Raw genomic sequence first — 19,958 nt, 5'->3', positions numbered from 1 at the left:
ATGTAAAGGAACATCCTCCTATCACACCATGTAAAGGAACATCCTCCTATCACACCATGTAAAGGAACATCCTCCTATCACACCATGTAAATGAACATCCTCCTATCACACCATGTAAAGGAACATCCTCCTATCACACCATGTAAAGGAACATCCTCCTATCACACCATGTAAAGGAACATTCTCCTATCACACCATGTAAAGGAACATCCTCCTATCACACCATGTAAAGGAACATCCTCCTATCACACCATGTAAAGGAACATCCTATCACACCATGTAAAGGAACATTCTCCTATCACACCATGTAAAGGAACATCCTCCTATCACACCATGTAAAGGAACATCCTCCTATCACACCATGTAAAGGAACATCCTATCACACCATGTAAAGGAACATTCTCCTATCACACCATGTAAAGGAACATCCTCCTATCACACCATGTAAAGGAACATCCTCCTATCACACCATGTAAAGGAACATCCTATCACACCATGTAAAGGAACCTCCTCCTATCACACCATGTAAAGGAACATCCTCCTATCACACCACGTAAAGGAACATCCTCCTATCACACCATGTAAAGGAACATCCTCCTATCACACCATGTAAAGGAACATCCTCCTATCACACCATGTAAAGGAACATCCTCCTATCACACCATGTAAAGGAACATCCTCCTATCACACCATGTAAAGGAACATCCTCCTATCACACCATGTAAAGGAACATCCTCCTATCACACCATGTAAAGGAACAGCCTCCTATCACACCATGTAAAGGAACATCCTCCTATCACACCATGTAAAGGAACATCCTCCTATCACACCATGTAAAGGAACATCCTCCTATCACACCATGTAAAGGAACAGCCTCCTATCACACCATGTAAAGGAACATCCTCCTATCACACCATGTAAAGGAGCATCCTATCACACCATGTAAAGGAACAGCCTCATATTGTGTTAACTGGATTTCTGTCAATTCTGTCAGACACCATAAGAGATTTCATTTTTACAATTATTGTCCAACAGGTATTTATTGACCTTTATTGTTTAATTCTAACATTAGATTATTCATATATGTAATACAAATCTCCAAACGTATTGTTGCCTTGTTTTATAGCACCATGACTCCATTGCTAATTTTAATAGCATTTTGGCATGTTTTTCTAGAATTAAAACAGAAATCAAAATGTAGAAAACAAACATGATCCCTTAGGTCTAGCACAGAAAATACTCCACTCCTTTAAACATCTGTTGCAGAACAGTGAGTAAAATGTGTTTTTATAGAATTAACGGGAAAAATAATCGATCTTTAGGGGGTTAGCCATCAGTGACGGAGTTAACTCTGTCAGTGGCTTGTCAACAGACACTTAAAACAGACATATTTTGCCTATAAAAATACAAGTTCAATACAAACAATGAAAAAAATAACATTTAATTTGAAGTTTAAGCACTCTGATGTAATTGACTTTAGACCAAAATCTGTAGTTGATGTTTTTACAGAGTTAACAAAAAATATATTTTTCTTCTTCATTCAGTATGAAGTATACACTGTAGCAATTTTGTTTTCCCCAGTGGAACCAAAATTCATATTCTATCAGCTAGATTGAGTTGATAGGTTATGGTTGTGACCATGGTGATTCCAATATTGTTTGTCTAAATCTATCAAAAGTAGAGAACTTTAAAGACCATGAGGGGTCTTGATGCACTACATCAGAGAGGAAGAAGCGAAGTGAGAGGTTTTACTCCACCCAAAAATCTGTCCACAAAAATAAGCAGACTAAGTAAGGAATGGTTGTATGGAGGTCAATGAGAGCGTGTCAAATTTGGTCAACAAAACATTGAATTGCTAATTTGCTACATGAGGCTTATTTGATCTAATATAAGTTTTGTAAGGGCTAAGTTGTTACAAAAGCACTGATATAAGTGGACACATGGAATTAAAAAAAAAAAAAAACTTTATATCAGAGTTGCACCTGTTGTCATGGAGCTCCGTAGAAGACTCATCATGGACATAACCTGTTTTAGCATGGACATTGCCATTGAGGGATTTCACCATTTTATAGTAGTCAACTGGGTGGGGATTCCTATGAGTTAGAATCAATCAGCCAATGAAGAAGAAGTAACGGGACTACTTTAAAATTGAGATTTTGAGGCTCTCAACTCTACTGTCACAGACGCTATAATGGCACAGATATAAAGATCAGTCCTCTATCTCTATGGGCTGTTGTTCACATGCGTATCTGCCCTCTCATTGGCAAGAATGGTTCCATCTGGGCTCGCTTCCACCAACCTGCGTTCCATCTTTGATGATATGCATTTCCATTGTTAGAGCGGTCACTTGAATATCTTGTCAATATAAGACATTCTTCGACTACATGTCATGAGGACATAAAGAAGAGGTCCTTATGGTGTAGCTGACCATGTTCATTCCTGATTCATTTAGGATTTTACACAAATCTGTAGGAGTTGGCCAAATCTCCTGACACATCTTTTAGGAATCACAGTTTGGAGAGAAATATTCTTTATTGCAAGAAACGACATAAGATCATTTTCCTGTTAATATCCTTTGCTCCAGACGAGGGCATTTCCAGGCATAGAGCCAACATGGAAATTAACAATATTGAAAGTATTTAGAAAATTCCCAAAACAAATATTTTCTGTTACATACAGTGCCGTGAAAAAAATATTTGCTCCCTTTCTGATTTTCTCTATTTTTGCATATGTTTCATACTAAATGTTATCAGATCTTCAACCAAAACCTAGTAGATAAAGGGAACTAAAATAAGAAAAAAATTATACTTATTTTATTTATTTAATTAACAAAGTTATGCAACACCCAATTCCTCGGTGTGAAAAAGTAATTTCCCCCTTTACACTCAATAACTGGTTGTGCCACCTTTAGCTACAAGGACTGCCACCAAATGCTTCCTGTAGTTGTTGATCAGTCTCTCACCTCACTGTGGATAAATGTTGGCCCACTCTTGTATGCAGAACTGCTTTAACTCAGCAACATTGTCATGCTTCCACCTGTCACCAGGGGGCGGCAGCGACCACCCTAGAGACTATTATGACACTCAGATGTTTTCTATTAGCAATTATGATTCCCTTTGAGAGGTGTGTTTTCTGTTATCCTTTGTGACAGCCGGTTACAGGATCTGGGTCCCCCCCCCCCCCGCAGGACGTTTGAGCTAACGTGGGCTAATGTGATTAGCATGAGGTAGTAAGTAACAAGAACATTTCCCAGGACATAGACATATCTGATATGTGCAGAAAGCTTAAATTCTTGTTGATCTAACTGCACTGTCCAATTTACAGTAGCTATTACAGTGAAAGAATGCCATGCTATTGTTTGAGGAGAGTGCACAGTTATGAACTTGAAAATGTATTACTAATCCAATTTGGCATATTTGGGCAGACTTGATACAACATTTTGAACAGAAATGCAATGGTTCATTAAATCAGTCTAAAACTTTGCACATACACTGCCTCCATCTAGTGGCATAAATCACAAGAGATCTCAAGAAAAGGGCGCCATTGAAAGGAGTGATTACTGGAGTAGCGGTAAATGTGAAAGCTGACCAACTGAAGGGGATGATTTTGAGTGTTTGTGATGCTTGTCGTTTGGTGCGACGCAGACTGAGTGGCGTGAGTGGAGAAACAGAGTCATTGTCTGTTTTTTTTAGTTTTGATGTTGAGTCTTTGCCCGAAAAAAGTGATGTTAGGATATGTAAGTTATCCTGTACGAGCTATTGTGCCGATTACATTAGGTGTTACAGACGGCATGTGGCAGCAGTGTGTAGGAGGGAGGTTCCTACTGTAGGTGTGCAGAAGGGCATGAGACAAAGGAATGTGTAGTATTGGGGAAAATAGTGGAATGTGTTAATTGTAGGGGTGCCCATGGGGTTGGGGATCAGACATGTCCCGTGTGAGAGAGGCAGGTTGAGGTTTCCAAGGTTAGAGAAGTGCAGAAGTTGTCATATGCTGAGGCAGTGAAGAAAGTAACGGAAGATGGGGAGGAGTGGTGTGAGTAGTAGATCTGTACCAGTAGAGGGATAAACCAACGAGGGATATATGTTTCAGTAAGTAAGTAATTAGATTTTTGGCATTTATAACAATGGTTATCAAATGTACTGCAGGGATGGAACATACATCTCAAAAAATTGAGGTTGTGGTGGCAGCTGCATTTGGTGAGGTATTTGGGTGTGTGAGACTTGACATCAGAAGAGTTACAGGATGTGTTAAGTGGTGGTGTCCCATCCGGTCAGGGTGATGGCATGAGGTACAAATAAATAGTTTTAATTAGTGGAGTAGTGGTATTTATTATTATTTGTGAGTGTAGTGTTAGACAGTAGGGTATTTGAATTGATTAATTAATTAAAATTAAAATAAACGTTTTTTAGAGAAGTATAAGGGAGTTATACTCCAGTCTAGTAGGTGGTGGTAATGCAACATTTCTTGGATGCCAACCGCCGTTAAAGCTCAGCGAAGAAGAAGCCTGTAGTCTGCAAGTTATTCAGTGTTGTCCTTTGTAGAAGCTTGATTTGTTCGCCGCCTGTGATGGCGCCTGAGTGAGTTTGAGTCTTAGTGTTTGTTGTTTTACTTTGTACCTTCTGTTGAATGGTTTCCAGTAAAGTATTTATTTTTCTTCCCCTAAACCACTGGTTACTCATCTGGTTCTCTTCTCTGCTCCTTGGTTCTACCTTACCATGTCAGAAATGTGTGGGTTTCAAGCATGAACTGCTCGTTTCAAGTCCTGCCACAACATCTCAATTGAGATTAGATCTGGACTTTTACAAGTTCATTCCAAAACTTCAAATGTGTTGCTTTTTTAACCTTTTTCAGGTAGTTTTTTTGATTATGTGTTTTACATCATTGTCTTGCTCCATGACCCAGCTCCCTGACTGCATGACCCAGCTCCCTGACTGCATGACCCAGCTCCCTGACTGCATGACCCAGCTCCCTGACTGCATGACCCAGCTCCCTGACTGCATGACCCAGCTCCCTGACTGCATGACCTAGCTCCCTGACTGCATGACCCAGCTCCCTGACTGCATGACCCAGCTCCCAGACTGCATGACCCAGCTCCCAGACTGCATGACCCAGCTCCCAGACTGCATGAGCCAGCTCCCAGACTGCATGACCCAGCTCCCAGACTGCATGACCCAGCTCCCAGACTGCATGAGCCAGCTCCCAGACTGCATGAGCCAGCTCCCAGACTGCATGACCCAGCTCCCAGACTGCATGACCCAGCTCCCAGACTGCATGACCCAGCTCCCAGACTGCATGACCCAGCTCCCAGACTGCATGAGCCAGCTCCCAGACTGCATGAGCCAGCTCCCTGACTGCATGAGCCAGCTCCCTGACTGCATGAGCCAGCTCCCAGACTGCATGAGCCAGCTGTGCTTCACCTCACAGACGGATGGCCTGACATTCTCCTGTAGAATTCTCTGATACAGATCAGAATTCATGGTTCCTTCTATTGAGGCAAGTCATCCAGGACCTGAGGCAGCAAAGCATCCCTTAAACCATCACACTAGGTTCTTACTGTGGAATGCAGTGTTTGGTTATCGCCGGACATTACGGGACCCATCTCGTTCGAAAATGTGACTCAAGTTTGCCAAGAACCACCTGGATGATCACTTGGGATGTTCTACGGACAGATGATTCAAAAGTATAACTTTTTGGATGACACGGGTCCCATAATGCCTGACGAAAACAAAACACTGCAGTCCACAGTAAGAACAGTATATCAAATGGTCAAGCATTGTGGTGGTAGTGTGATGGTTTATAGGGGATGCTTTGCTGCCTCAGGACCTGATTTGTTCTGAGCTATATTGGGTTGAGACATACATTGGGGAGAACAAGTATTTGATACACTGCAAAATTTTGCAGGTTTTCCTACTTACAAAGCATGTAGAGGTCTGTAATTTTTATCATAGGTACACTTCAACTGTGAGAGACGGAATCTAAAACAAAAATCCAGAAAATCACATTGTATGATTTTTAAGTAATTAATTTTTATTTTATTGCATTATTATTATTATTATTATTATTATTATTATTATTATTATATAATTACAGACCTCTACATGCTTTGTAAGTAGGAAAACTTGCAAAATCAGGCAGTGTATCAAATACTTGTTCTCCCCAATGTAGCTGCAGAATGATTAACTTTGCATAGAGGAAAATATCATTTTGCTGTGCAGTTGTCATGGCAGAACTTTTCACTGCATGCCAACTTACAATAAATGCATTTGCAGAATATGTTTCAGACTTCATATGCCGTCATAACTGGTGCTAAACTAGATGTCTAAATTGTGTGTGTCATACACTAGTATGTCACAATCCCCTGGGTGAATCAAACAGTAGAACTAAATTGGAAAAATTGCTAAAAATGTAAGTAGGCCTGGAGTTCAGTTCAGTTCACAGCACAGGCTGTGTGTAATGCCAGTGGCAGGTCAATGGTGAAAATAGAAAAGAGTAGAGAGTTGCCCTGCCTTACTTATTTAACTCTACAGGTTTAACATTAAAGAAGCGTCCATTAAATAAAACCCTCTGTGTTCCTTTAGATACAGTAGATAGCTCTGAATCAACGATATGGTAGAGGTTCGAGAATCTATATCACAAGTTTTTTTTTCAACAACAGGTTTATGGTCAATAATGTCAAAGGCTGCACTGAAATCTAACAAAACATACCCCGCCATCTTCTTACTATCAATTATATTTCAACCAATCGTCAGTCATTTGTGTAAGTTCAGTACATGTTGTGGCCTTCTCTATAAGCATGCTGAAAATCTGTTGTTCATTTGTTGACAGGGAAATAGCATTGTGTTTGGTCAAACAATTTTTTCCAACAGTTTGCTAAGAGCTGGCAGCAAGCTGATAGGTCTGCTGTTAGAACCAGTAAAGTCTGCGTTACCACTCGTGGGTAGCAGAATGACTTTGGCTTCCCTCCAGGCCTGAGGACAAAGACTTTCCTCTAGGCTCAGATTAAATATATGACAGATAGGAGTGGCTATAGAGTCAGCTACCATCCTCAGTAACTTTCCATCTAAGTTGTCAGTACCAGGAGGTTTGTCACTACTGATCGATGACAATCATTTCCCCACGTCTCCGACAATAACTTACAGAATTAAAACCTACGATGCTTTTCTTTCATTATTAGATTTTTTTTATTCATGAATATGATGGCTCACTGATCGTTGTTGGCATTTCCTGCCTACGTTGGCCCACTTTGACAATAAACTGATCATTAAAATAATTGCCAACATCATAGTTTTGTGATGAATCTGATTCGATGAAAGAGAGTTGAATGTCTTTCTGTCCATAATTTCATGTAAAGTACAAAAGTTTTTTTTCCATCATTCTTTATGTAATTGATCTTGGCTTCATAATACAGTTTCTTCTTGTTGTTGTTGAGTTTAGTCACATAGTTTCTCAGTTTGCAGTAAGTCAGCCAGTCAGATGTGCAGCCAGACTTATTAGCCACTCCTTTTGCCCCATCTCTTTCAACCATTTTTCAATTCCTCATTAATCCATGGAGCCTTAACAGTTCTAACAGGTGCACGTTTATCAGTAATTGGAAGAAGCAATTTCATAACTTCATCAAGTGCAGCATCTGGATCCTCTTTATAAATCACATCAAACCAAGAAATACTTTTTAACATCATCCGCAGCTCACAGCTTCAGGATAGTCCTCGTCAAGGAAGATGTACGTTCTTCAAGTTTTCCAGAAAAAGCTACCAGTTCTACATTAGTCAATGTAATGTCACTACAAAAATGTCTGCCAAACAAAAAACCTGATTAAAAAAAAAAAGGCCTCCTGTGTGTGTGTGTCCTTTTGACTGTGTAGGAAAAGTGTGTAAATTCCTTGTGTCAGTCCGACGGGGAGAATATTTACTATGTGAGTTGTCATTCATCATCAAGCCTTTAAGCCTGTTTAGGATGCAGCGGCCGCCTCCGGCCTCTGTGAGCCTTTAAGCCTGTTTAGGATGCAGCGGCCGCCTCCGGCCTCTGTGAGCCTTTAAGCCTGTTTAGGATGCAGCGGCCGCCTCCGGCCTCTGTGAGCCTTTAAGCCTGTTTAGGATGCAGCGGCCGCCTCCGGGCTCTTTGAGCCTGTTTAGGATGCAGCGGCTGCCTCCGGGCTCTTTGAGCCTGTTTAGGATGCAGCGGCCGCCTCCGGGCTCTTTGAGCCTGTTTAGGATGCAGCGGCCGCCTCCGGCCTCTGTGAGCCTTTGAGCCTGTTTAGGATGCAGCGGCCGCCTCCGGGCTCTGTGAGCCTTTGAGCCTGTTTAGGATGCAGCGGCTGCCTCCGGGCTCTGTGAGCCTTTGAGCCTGTTTAGGATGCAGCGGCTGCCTCCGGGCTCTGTGAGCCTTTGAGCCTGTTTAGGATGCAGCGGCTGCCTCCAGGCTCTTTAAGCCTGTTTAGGATGCAGCGGCTGCCTCCGGGCTCTTTAAGCCTGTTTAGGATGCAGCGGCTGCCTCCGGGCTCTTTAAGCCTGTTTAGGATGCAGCGGCTGCCTCCGGGCTCTTTAAGCCTGTTTAGGATGCAGCGGCTGCCTCCGGGCTCTTTAAGCCTGTTTAGGATGCAGCGGCTGCCTCCGGGCTCTGTGAGCCTTTGAGACTGTTTAGGATGCAGCGGCTGCCTCCGGGCTCTGTGAGCCTGTTTAGGATGCAGCGGCTGCCTCCGGGCTCTTTAAGCCTGTTTAGGATGCAGCGTCTGCCTCCGGGCTCTTTAAGCCTGTTTAGGATGCAGCGTCTGCCTCCGGGCTCTTTAAGCCTGTTTAGGATGCAGCGGCTGCCTCCGGGCTCTTTAAGCCTGTTTAGGATGCAGCGTCTGCCTCCGGGCTCTTTAAGCCTGTTTAGGATGCAGCGGCTGCCTCCGGGCTCTTTAAGCCTGTTTAGGATGCAGCGGCTGCCTCCGGGCTCTTTAAGCCTGTTTAGGATGCAGCGTCTGCCTCCGGGCTCTGTGAGCCTTTAAGCCTGTTTAGGATGCAGCGTCTGCCTCCGGGCTCTTTAAGCCTGTTTAGGATGCAGCGTCTGCCTCCGGGCTCTGTGAGCCTTTAAGCCTGTTTAGGATGCAGCGTCTGCCTCCGGGCTCTGTGAGCCTTTAAGCCTGTTTAGGATGCAGCGTCTGCCTCCGGGCTCTTTAAGCCTGTTTAGGATGCAGCGTCTGCCTCCGGGCTCTTTAAGCCTGTTTAGGATGCAGCGTCTGCCTCCGGGCTCTGTGAGCCTTTAAGCCTGTTTAGGATGCATCGGCTGCCTCCGGGCTCTTTAAGCCTGTTTAGGATGCAGCGGCTGCCTCCGGGCTCTGTGAGCCTGTTTAGGATGCAGCGTCTGCCTCCGGGCTCTGTGAGCCTTTAAGCCTGTTTAGGATGCAGCGTCTGCCTCCGGGCTCTTTAAGCCTGTTTAGGATGCAGCGGCTGCCTCCGGGCTCTTTAAGCCTGTTTAGGATGCAGCGGCTGCCTCCGGGCTCTTTAAGCCTGTTTAGGATGCAGCGGCTGCCTCCGGGTTGTGTACGTCTGTCTAGCATCACGATTGACAGCCTCAAGGTGAAAAAGCAGAGCTGCCTACAAAATAAATCCACTGAACAAGCTGGGTTTAAGAAGGGGGGAGATTTGTCAACTTTTCTTTCAAACACGCTCACCTGACTGACAGGTATACAGGATGGAGAGAAGATTTGTGACCTGTTGCCACAAGAAAAGACTAACCAGTGATGAACAAACACCATTGCAAATACAACCCATATTTATGTTGATTTTATTTTCCTTTTGTACTTTAACCATTTGCACATTGTTACAACACTGTATACAGACATAATATGACATTTGTAATGTCTTTATTTTTTGGGGAACTTCTGTGAGTGTAAAGTTAACTGTTCATTTACATTGTTTATTTTACTTTTGTATATTATCTACTTCACTTGCTTTGGCAATGTTAACATGTGTTTACAATGACAATAAAGCCCATTGAAGAGAGAGAGACGGAGTGAGAGAGATACAGAGAGAGTGAGAGATTCTGACAGAAATAATACTTAACAATATTTCCAGAATATTTTTCATGTCGTTAAGACACATTGAATAAAGCTGAAAACAACACTGCTCAGTGAGTGATCTTGTCTAACCCAGCGAGCCAAACCACAAAATGGAGAGAGATAGAGAGAGAGAGAGAGAACATGTGTCCTTGCTAAACCAACAACACTAAACAACCGTAAAAAGCTCTTTCAAACACAACAGGCCTCCTAAAAGAAACGCAGGGCTCTAGTGATGGCACCTAATCGGATTTCCCAACTGTAGATTGATTGACTCTTATATTCTACTCGATTATATTCGCTATTCTATGATCTTTGACACACACCCTTCACTGATGACACTGACCCTACCTGTATATGAACTGAGTCAACAGAGTTTAACTTGCAGAGTCATACTGATATGGTTTCCTGTGTGTGGGCGGGGCCTTAATACAGTAAGGGTGTGGGCGGACTCATGTCATCATGACAACGTCAACCAGTGTGCTGTGAACACCATTAGCGTGAGCAACAATAGTGGAATTGGCAGTTCGCATTCAAAATTAAAGTCCCCCTTGAAACTAATGCAAATGTATAGAAATAGTGGAATCATGCCACAATTGTACTATATAATGCCCAACAGGGTTGGAATGTTATATAAATTCAACAAAATACATTAATTACTATTACTTTTGATACTTAAGTATATTTTAAATCCAAATCGTTTTAGACTGTTACACAATTAGTATTTTACTGGGTGACTTTCACTTTTACTTGAGTCATTTTCTATTAAAATAGCTTTACTTTTACTCAAGTGTGAACATTTTAAGAAGTGCTAAGACGCTAATAGATGTGTAAACTCTAAAAAGTTGTATTCTGTGGATGTCACTGAGTAGGCTGATACCCCATTTCATGGGTGACACATCCATAGGCTGTACAGAGCATAAAAGTAATGCCCCAAATGCAATTCTGAATTTAAATACATCCACAATGCGATTTCAACTGATTTGTTTTGGGTAAATTTAACTAATAATTGTCCTTTGGTGAAATTGTATAACAACATTCAAACGTTGTTTAGCGTCATCTAGAACATTTGTGGCATGATTCCACAATTTTTTATCGGTGTGCATCAGTTTCAATTAAGTACTTTTATTTTGAAGGTAAACTGCTGATTCCACTATCGTTGTCATGAATGTTGGTACATCATTGGTGTGACTGTTCACCTCTAACAGCACTCTAGAGTGAAATGAGGAGAGAGAGGAGGGTTGTTCAGAAGCAGAGCCAACTACTATTCCAAATTAACTCAACGTGCTCCGCTAACGTGTCTCTGTATGTGCGAGAACAAAATAAGTTGAAAGTGACGGAGCCGACCTGTTAACCCCGGGAAAGGGTAATTCGTCCGTTGTGCCCCTTGGACATGGAGCGCTTATGCGGACCAGAGCTCCCGTTCTGGGTAAGTAAGGCTTGTCGGATGGCAGGCAGTTGAGTTCACGGTTGTGATCACCTCGTGAATATCACAAGGATCTGAAACAAGGACGTTATCTTGGCTTCAATGTTTTCTATGTGTAAGCCGCAGAAACTGTTGTGTATAGTTGACTAATTTAGCAATGTTTCATGGTCTTGGTTTTGGAGGTGTGCAGTTACAGTACAATCCATAACCCTAAAGATATAACAATGAGCCAGATATGTCACTGGGTGTATAAATGTGAAGCATACGGTTGGCGTTTCCTCTCACTACCAAATATGGTAGCGGAAGCCCACTGGCGGGCAGTGGGAGAAGATGGAACGAGAGAGATTTTGTCCAACATTCTGCACATTCTCTTCAATTAAACATTTGATCTCACTACAGTACTCCGTTCCAAAAACGACAATTAGTTATGAACAGAGTGGACTAAGTTTGGTAGACTTTACTCTTTTCCAAAGTAAAAAATAAAAAATCGCGCTGTTTAGGAGTGCAAAGGCAAATTGAGTTATTGCACAGGCGCACTTCAGAGTAGGCGTTCCGTAACGGAAATATGCGGCTGTATACTAGAACGCGCCAATAGGATATCGCTAGGACGTGCTTGGCTCGGCCCACATCATTGCTTGTTCTGCCCACTGACTCATTTGTTTGCGTTGGAAACGACAAGGTGTGGTTTATCTTGGTTTAGTTATACATCTTTTGAAAGCTTGGTGTTGGGTATTTAAACAAGACACCGAGCGCAGTTAAAGTGTAATAAACCAACAAGGAAATGTATTCGGTCCTGGATGCTTGCGTAAACTGTTGCCAACTCATTTCAGAACAAATGTTAAATTAGTTTAAAATATGTCTATGGCCAAATTTTAACCATGCATAATTTCACTTTTTTACATTTTATTTAACTAGGCAAATGCTTATTTACAATGACGGCCTACCCAGGCCAAACCCGGACGACCCTGGGCCAATTGTCTGCCGCCCTATGGGACTCCCAATCACAGATGTGATACAGCCTGGATTCGAACCAGGGACTGTATTTATTTATTTTACCTTTATTTAACCAGGTAGGCTAGTTGAGAACAAGTTCTCATTTGCAACTGCGACCTGGCCAATGTAGTTAACTAGTGATTATGTTAAGATTGATTGTTTTTATAAGTTTAATGCTAGCCAGCAACTTACCTTGGCTCCTTGCTGCACTCGCATAACAGGTAATCAGCCTGCCACGCAGTCTCCCCGTGGAGTGCAATGTAATCGGCGTCAAAAAATGCCAATTACTGATTATGAAAACTTGAAATCGGTCAAGGAGCGGTAGGATAGTCAGTTTTAAGAGGGTATGTTTGGCAGCATGAGTGAAGGATGCTTTGTTGCGAAATAGGAAGCCAATTCTAGATTTAGTTTTGGATTGGAGATGCTTAATGTGAGTCTGGAAGGAGAGTTTACAGTCTAACCAGACACCTAGGTATTTGTAGTTGTCCACATATTCTAAGTCAGAACTGTCCAGAGTAGTGACGCTAGTCTGGCGGGAGGTTGCGGGCAGCAATCAGTTGAAGAACACTTAGTTTTACTAGCATTTAAAAGCAGTTGGAGGCCACGGAAGGAGAGTTGTATGGCATTGAAGCTCGTCTGGAGGTTAGTTAACACCGTGTCCAAAGAAGGGTCAGATGTTTACAGAATGGTGTCGTCTGCGTAGAGGTGGATCAGAGAATCACCAGCAGCAAGAGCGACATCATTGATATATACAGAGAAAAGTATCGGCCCGAGAATTGAACCCTGTGACACCCCCATAGAGACTGCCAGAGGTTTCCGGACAACAAGCCCTCCGATTTGACACACTGAACTCTATCAGAGAAGTAGTTGGTGAACCAGGCGTGGCAGTCATTTGAGAAACCACGGCTGTTGAGTCTGCCGATGAGGATGCGGTGATTGACCGAGTCGAAAGCCTTGGCCAGGTCGATGAAGACGGCGGCGCAGATGTTGCAGCTCTTTGATCACCAGCTATTTGGGTGAAGGAGAAGCGAGGGGGGGGGGGGCTTGGGCACGTTTCTGCAGGCGGTGCAGAGATGATGGCCGGTGTAGGGTTAGCCAGAGGAAAGCATGGCCAGCCGTAGAAAAATGCTTATCGAAATGATCAATTATCGTAGATTTATCGGTGGTGACAGTGTTTCCTCAGTGCAGTGGGCAGCTGGGAGGAGGTGCTCTTATTCTCCATGGACTTTACAGTGTCCCAAAACATTTTGGAGTTCGAAGCTACAGGATGCAAATTTCTGTTTGAAAAATCGAGTCTTTTGCTTTCCTGACTGACTGAGTATATTGGTTCCTGACTTCCCTGAAAAGTTGCATATCACGGGGACTATTTGATGCTAATAAAGAATGCCACAGGATGTTTTTGTGCTGGTCAAGAGCAGTCAAGTCTGGGGTGAACCCAGGGCTATATCTGTTCTTAGTTCTGTGTCTTTTGAATAGTAATGTCTTCGACACAGGTGGACAGCATGTAACTCAACACCTTCAGTTCTTCACCGGGAATTGCCTCTGCTGCAACAGGTGTACTGTTGATATTTGCGGTAAAGCTGACTATTTTGTGATACGAGTGAACCATTTTTGTACAACATCCAGTGGGGTGAGTTTTTTTAAAGTAGAAAAGCGAGCTGAAGACATGATTCAACTTTCTTTGTATTCTGCAGTTGAATGGAGCTGGGCTGGACTTTGTGTGACGTTCATTAGTCTTCAGGAAATGTGGTTTAGCACGTCTTAACTGAGAAGTGACCGAGTTATTTTAGTCGAAAGAAAGAAATGGTGACACCAGACTGAATGGTGTTACATCCATGTGTGTTAAGGACATTCAATTACAGTTTCAGTTTCATTCACTTCCAATTGTTGTGTATTTTAGGGGAAAACTATTGTGTCCAACATCTAGTTATATAGAGGTTTTTCAGTGTCTGTAAGCGGCCCAGTGCTGTTTGACTCGTGGATATCCCCCACGGTCACTTTAAAGGGATAGTGCGAGATTTTGGAAACTAGGGTTAAAGAAAAGACTAGAATTCTATAGGAACTGTTATGTTGGCTGTTCCGGTAGACTTCTAGCCATTGCGCTAACGCTATTTAGCAATAGCTGCAACTTCCTTCAAACTGCACACAGAGACATAAACATTCCACGAGTTCATCTGACTCGGGGTAAATAGGAAAAAGGTCTTAATTGCCAGAATCTCTCAGTATCCGTTTGACTCCAGTAGTGTTGTTTTAACGTTAAGTAGGGAATTGCTGACATGCTGACTTGACAAAATGTATTCCAGTCATCATGACTCTGGCTCCCCTCACTTTGATACCGTATTGACTTATCGTTACCTCAGATGACTTTGTGAGCTTTCAGAGATGATTCACGTTTCTTTGATTCCTTAATTAAGCAATATATCATGAGGCCATTGACTTATTCCACATTTAGTTGTGTTACAGCCTGAATTCAAAATGTGTGTGTGTGTGTGGTGTGTGTGGTGTGTGTGGTGTGTGTGGTGTGTGTGTGTGTGTGTGTACACTTCTTTTCTTTGGATATATCCACAATAATTAGACTGATGAATGAATCTGGCTCAGAGAAGTTGTCAGTCTGGACACATGAATATTCTATGGCACATTGGAGATCACAAAAACTCCATTGTTGCACAGCTCATAGAGACAGGAAGCAAGGTTAAGACACACACCCCCCCCCCCCCCCCCCCCCCCCACGATCAGCTAGAAGCATGGGGAAATAACGTCTAGACTCTTATTCTCTTTTCTTTTTTCAAGGGAGATGAAGGTTAGGAATTGCCTGGCTGTGCTGTGGGACAGCGGATGAGTATTGATAATTCAAATGTCACTGTTGACAGGCATTACCAAACGATTGTCGTGAATAACTCCCTCCCAAATCCATTTTTATAAGAAGTATTGTTGAGTATTGCTTTTTCAGATAAAAGACTTCAGGTAAATAGAACATGTAAGAAACCAGAGTACAACATTCACTCGAGTTATCTACTTAAAATGGAAAAATTAGCTTTGAAGACATGATTTAATGATCTTTGGTTCTTAACACTGGAAAACAATATGTGAATGCCACATGATCAGTGTTTTACAGTGTATTGCTAACTATCTGGTAGGGCTTACAAATAATCTATGAATGCTTGCTTCTAATGCCACCATGAATAACATTTTCAGCACTGTGAAGTTATAGAATATACAATTGAAGTCAGAAGTTTACATACACTTGTTTTTAAACCACTCCACAAATGTCTTGTTAACAAACTATAGTTTTGGCAAGTAGGTTAGGGCATCTACTTTGTGCATTACACAATTAATTTTTCCAACAATTGTTTATAGACAGATTATTTAAATCACAATTCCAGTGGGTCAGAAGTTTCATACACTAAGTTGACTGTGCCCTTTCAAACCACTTGGAAAATTCCAGAAAATGATGTCATGGCTTTAGAAGTTACATAATTTGAGTCAATTGGAGGTGTACCTGTGGATGTATTTCAAGGCCTACCTTCAAACTCAGTGCCTCTTTGCTTGACATCATGGGAAAATCAAAAGAAATCAGCCAAGACCTCAGAAATTTTTTTGTAGACCTCAACAAGTCTGGTTCATGCTTGGGAGCAATTTCCAAACGCCTGAATGTACCACTTTCATCTGTACAAACAATAGTACGTAAGTATAAACACCATGGGACCACATAGCCATCATACCACTCAGGAAGGAGACACGTTCTGTCTCCTAGAGATGAACGTACTTTGGTGCGAAAAGTGCAAATCAATCCCAGAACAACAGCAAAGGACCTTATGAAGACGCTGGAGGAAACAGGAACAAAAGTATCTATTTCCACAGTAAAACGAGTCCTATATTGACGTAACCTGAAAGGCCACTCGGCAAGGAAGAAGCCACTGCTCCAAAACCGCCATAAAAAAGCCAGGCTGCGGTTTGCAACTGCACATGGGGACAAAGATCGTACTTTTTGGAGAAACGTCCTCTGGTCTGATGACACAAAAAATAGAATTGTTTGGCCATAATGACCATCGTTATGTTTGGAGGAAAAAGGGGGAGGCTTGCAAGCCAAAGAACACCATCCCAACCGTGAAGCAGGGGGTGGCAGCATCATGTTGTGGGGGTGCTTTGCTGCAGGAGGGACTGGTGCACTTCACAAAATAGATGGCATCATGAGGGAGAAAATGATGTGGATATATGGAAGCAACATCTCAAGACATCAGTCAGGAAGTTAAAGGTTGGTGGCAAATGGGTCTTCCAAATGGACAATGACCCCAAACATACTTCCAAAGTTGTGGCAAAATGGCTTAAGAGGTTAAGGACAACAAAGTCAATGTATTGGAGTGATCATTACAAAGCCCTGACCTCAATCCTATATAACATTTGTTGGCAGAACTAAAAATGTGTGTGTGAGCAAAAAGGCCTACAGACCTGACTCAGTTACACCAGCTCTGTCTGGAGGAATGGGCCAAAATTCACCCAACTTATTGTGGGAAGCTTGTGGAAGGCTACCTGAAATGTTTGACCCAAGTTAAACACTTTAAATGCAATGCTACTAAATACTAATTCTGTGTATGTAAACTTATGACCCACTGGGAATGTGATGAAAGAAAGAAAAGCTGAAATAAATCATTCTATCTACTATTATTCCGACATTTCACATTCTTAAAATAAATTGGTGATCCTAATTGACCTAAGACATGGAATTTTTACAAGGATTAAATGTCAAGAATTGTGGAAAAACTGAGTTTAAATGTATTTGGCTAAGGTGCATGTAAACTTCCCACTTCAACTGTTGATGACTCATTATTTTATTCGCCATGGGGAAATTTTCACACTCACCGTAAACACTGACTGCAGCTATTGAGCACTCTTGGCACCCAGACCCAAAATTAAGAGAGTTCTGGGAAAATAAACCTTTTTCTGTACCCAGCCGCCATTCTTTGGAATAGTCTTGCAACAAACTTTAAATTCATTATCTCTCTTTTTCAAGTTGTCACATAAAATATTTTGCTAAATAGCAGTAGACTTGCAGTACTGGGGCTTACTTGTGTCAGCCAAGGATTTATTTGCGTACAGTACCTTTACAATGCAAACTTATCAAACATGCTCACACTTCCTTTTTCCACCATAACCAGAGGGTGTGTAACATACTTTCACTATAGGGGGGGATGGGAGAAGCTGCAAAGCTACGACTGTTGACATTGATGTGTTGATGTCAAAATAACTATTAACGTTAATTACTAAACCACAAAGTCAACAGAGTTTGAGTCCAGATTTGGTCACAGTGATAAATAATAATAATAACGACCGGTGAAACATTTACGTTCATTCTCTAATCAGTCTTGTCACTGGCATCAAACGAAGGGTAGCCTAGTGGTTAGAGCGTTGGGCCAGGAAACGAAAGGTTGCTAGATCGAATCCCAGAGCGGACAAGGTAAAAAAAAAAAATCTGTTCTGCCCATAAGAAAGGCAGTTAACCCACTGTTACCCGGGCGCCGATGTAATTATTCGCCTACCTGGTTAAATAAAGGTGTTCTGAACTAGCCTACCTGGTTAAATAAAGGTGTTCTCAACTGGCCTACCTGGTTAAATAAAGGTGTTCTCAACTGGCCTACCTGGTTAAATAAAGGTGTTCTCAACTTGCCTACCTGGTTAAATAAAGGTGTTCTCAACTAGCCTACCTGGTTAAATAAAGGTGTTCTCAACTAGCCTACCTGGTTAAATAAAGGTGTTCTCAACTAGCCTACCTGGTTAAATAAAGGTGAAATAAAGAAATGAAATGTTGGTTGAAGGCATTCAGTTGTACAACTGACTCGGTATCCCCTTTGGACCAACAGAGCTGCTAACTCCACTAGTGATATGATATTTGTTCTTCTGGATATTACAGGGAAGACTAAAGACGTTACCAGAGAGATGGCTGCTAGCACCAGGTTAACACAGCACAACAGGCCTGTTTTGTGTAGAAGGCCCATTTTTAAGATGAAAAGATATATGGTAGATGCTGACTTATATTTAGCAGACGCTCTTATCACAATCATAGCTAAGATGTACTTTACTATCAGCAAAGTATTTAGTATTTTATTAGGGATCCCAATTAGCGACTGCCTTGACAAAACACTACAAATAAGATAATATACATAACACTAAATAATACAATACAAAATTACAATACCAAATATATAAACATGCCTGTCTCTTCACAGTCCACGTTGTGTCGTAAGGTGTTCTTTTATCTGTGTTTTTGCTTGCTTGAGTTACCTGGGTTACCAGAGAGTTCCATGTAGTCATGGCTCTGTTTAATACTGTGTGTTTCCCAGCCTCTGTTCTGGACCTGGGGACTGTTTTGTGCCCATAAGTGTTCGGTACCTCACACAAAGAGAAGGGGGAGGGGGATACCTAGTCAGTTGTACAACTAAATGCAATGAACTGAAATGTGTCTTCCGCATTTAACCCAACTGAATCAGAGAGGTTCGGGGGACTGCCTTAATCGACATCCACGTCATCGGCGCCCGGGGTACAGTGGGTTAACAACCTTTCTCAGGGGCAGAACGACAGCAACCTACCACTCACACACCGCAACCTACCACTCACACACCGCAACCTACCACTCACACACCGCAACCTACCACTCACACACCGCAACCTACCACTCACACACCGCAACCTACCACTCACACACCGCAACCTACCACTCACACACCGCAACGTACCATCCAACCTACCACTCACACACCGCAACCTACCACTCACACACCGCAACCTACCACTCACACACCGCAACCTACCACTCACACACCGCAACCTACCATCCAAGATACCACTCACACACCGCAACCTACCACTCACACACCGCAACCTACCACTCACACACCGCAACCTACCACTCACACACCGCAACGTACCATCCAACCTACCACTCACACACCGCAACCTACCACTCACACACCGCAACCTACCATCCAACCTACCACTCACACACCGCAACCTACCACTCACACACCGCAACCTACCATCCAACCTACCACTCACACACCGCAACCTACCACTCACACACCGCAACCTACCATCCAACCTACCACTCACACACCGCAACCTACCACTCACACACCGCAACCTACCATCCAACCTACCACTCACACACCGCAACCTACCACTCACACACCGCAACCTACCATCCAACCTACCACTCACACACCGCAACCTACCACTCACACACCGCAACCTACCATCCAACCTACCACTCACACACCGCAACCTACCACTCACACACCGCAACCTACCATCCAACCTACCATCCAACCTACCATCCAACCTACCATCCAACCTACCATCCAACCTACCACTCACACACCGCAACCTACCACTCACACACCGCAACCTACCATCCAACCTACTACTCACACACCGCAACCTACCACTCACACACCGCAACCTACCATCCAACCTACCATCCAACCTACCATCCAACCTACCATCCAA

The 19,958-nt window shown here is 42.7% G+C and overlaps 1 protein-coding gene across 1 annotated transcript in view; it reads left to right on the top strand.

Moving 5' to 3' along the window:
- Positions 1-11,200: 11,200 nt before the first annotated feature.
- The window catches only part of LOC100313950 (ATP-binding cassette, sub-family C (CFTR/MRP), member 3), a 61,476-nt gene continuing 52,718 nt past the window's right edge, over positions 11,201-19,958 (top strand). The window contains exon 1 of the mRNA XM_036946073.2: positions 11,201-11,468. Within this exon, the coding sequence (XP_036801968.2) occupies positions 11,433-11,468 (36 nt within the window). The 5' untranslated portion in view covers positions 11,201-11,432. The remainder of the gene's footprint in view (positions 11,469-19,958) is intronic.

The sequence above is a fragment of the Oncorhynchus mykiss genome, chromosome 16 (genome assembly GCF_057628025.1).
Source record: "Oncorhynchus mykiss isolate SJ-2025 chromosome 16, ASM5762802v1, whole genome shotgun sequence".
Lineage (NCBI taxonomy): Eukaryota > Metazoa > Chordata > Actinopteri > Salmoniformes > Salmonidae > Oncorhynchus > Oncorhynchus mykiss.
The sequence above is the reverse complement of the archived record's forward strand: the minus strand, read 5'-3'. Positions and strand labels throughout refer to the sequence as shown.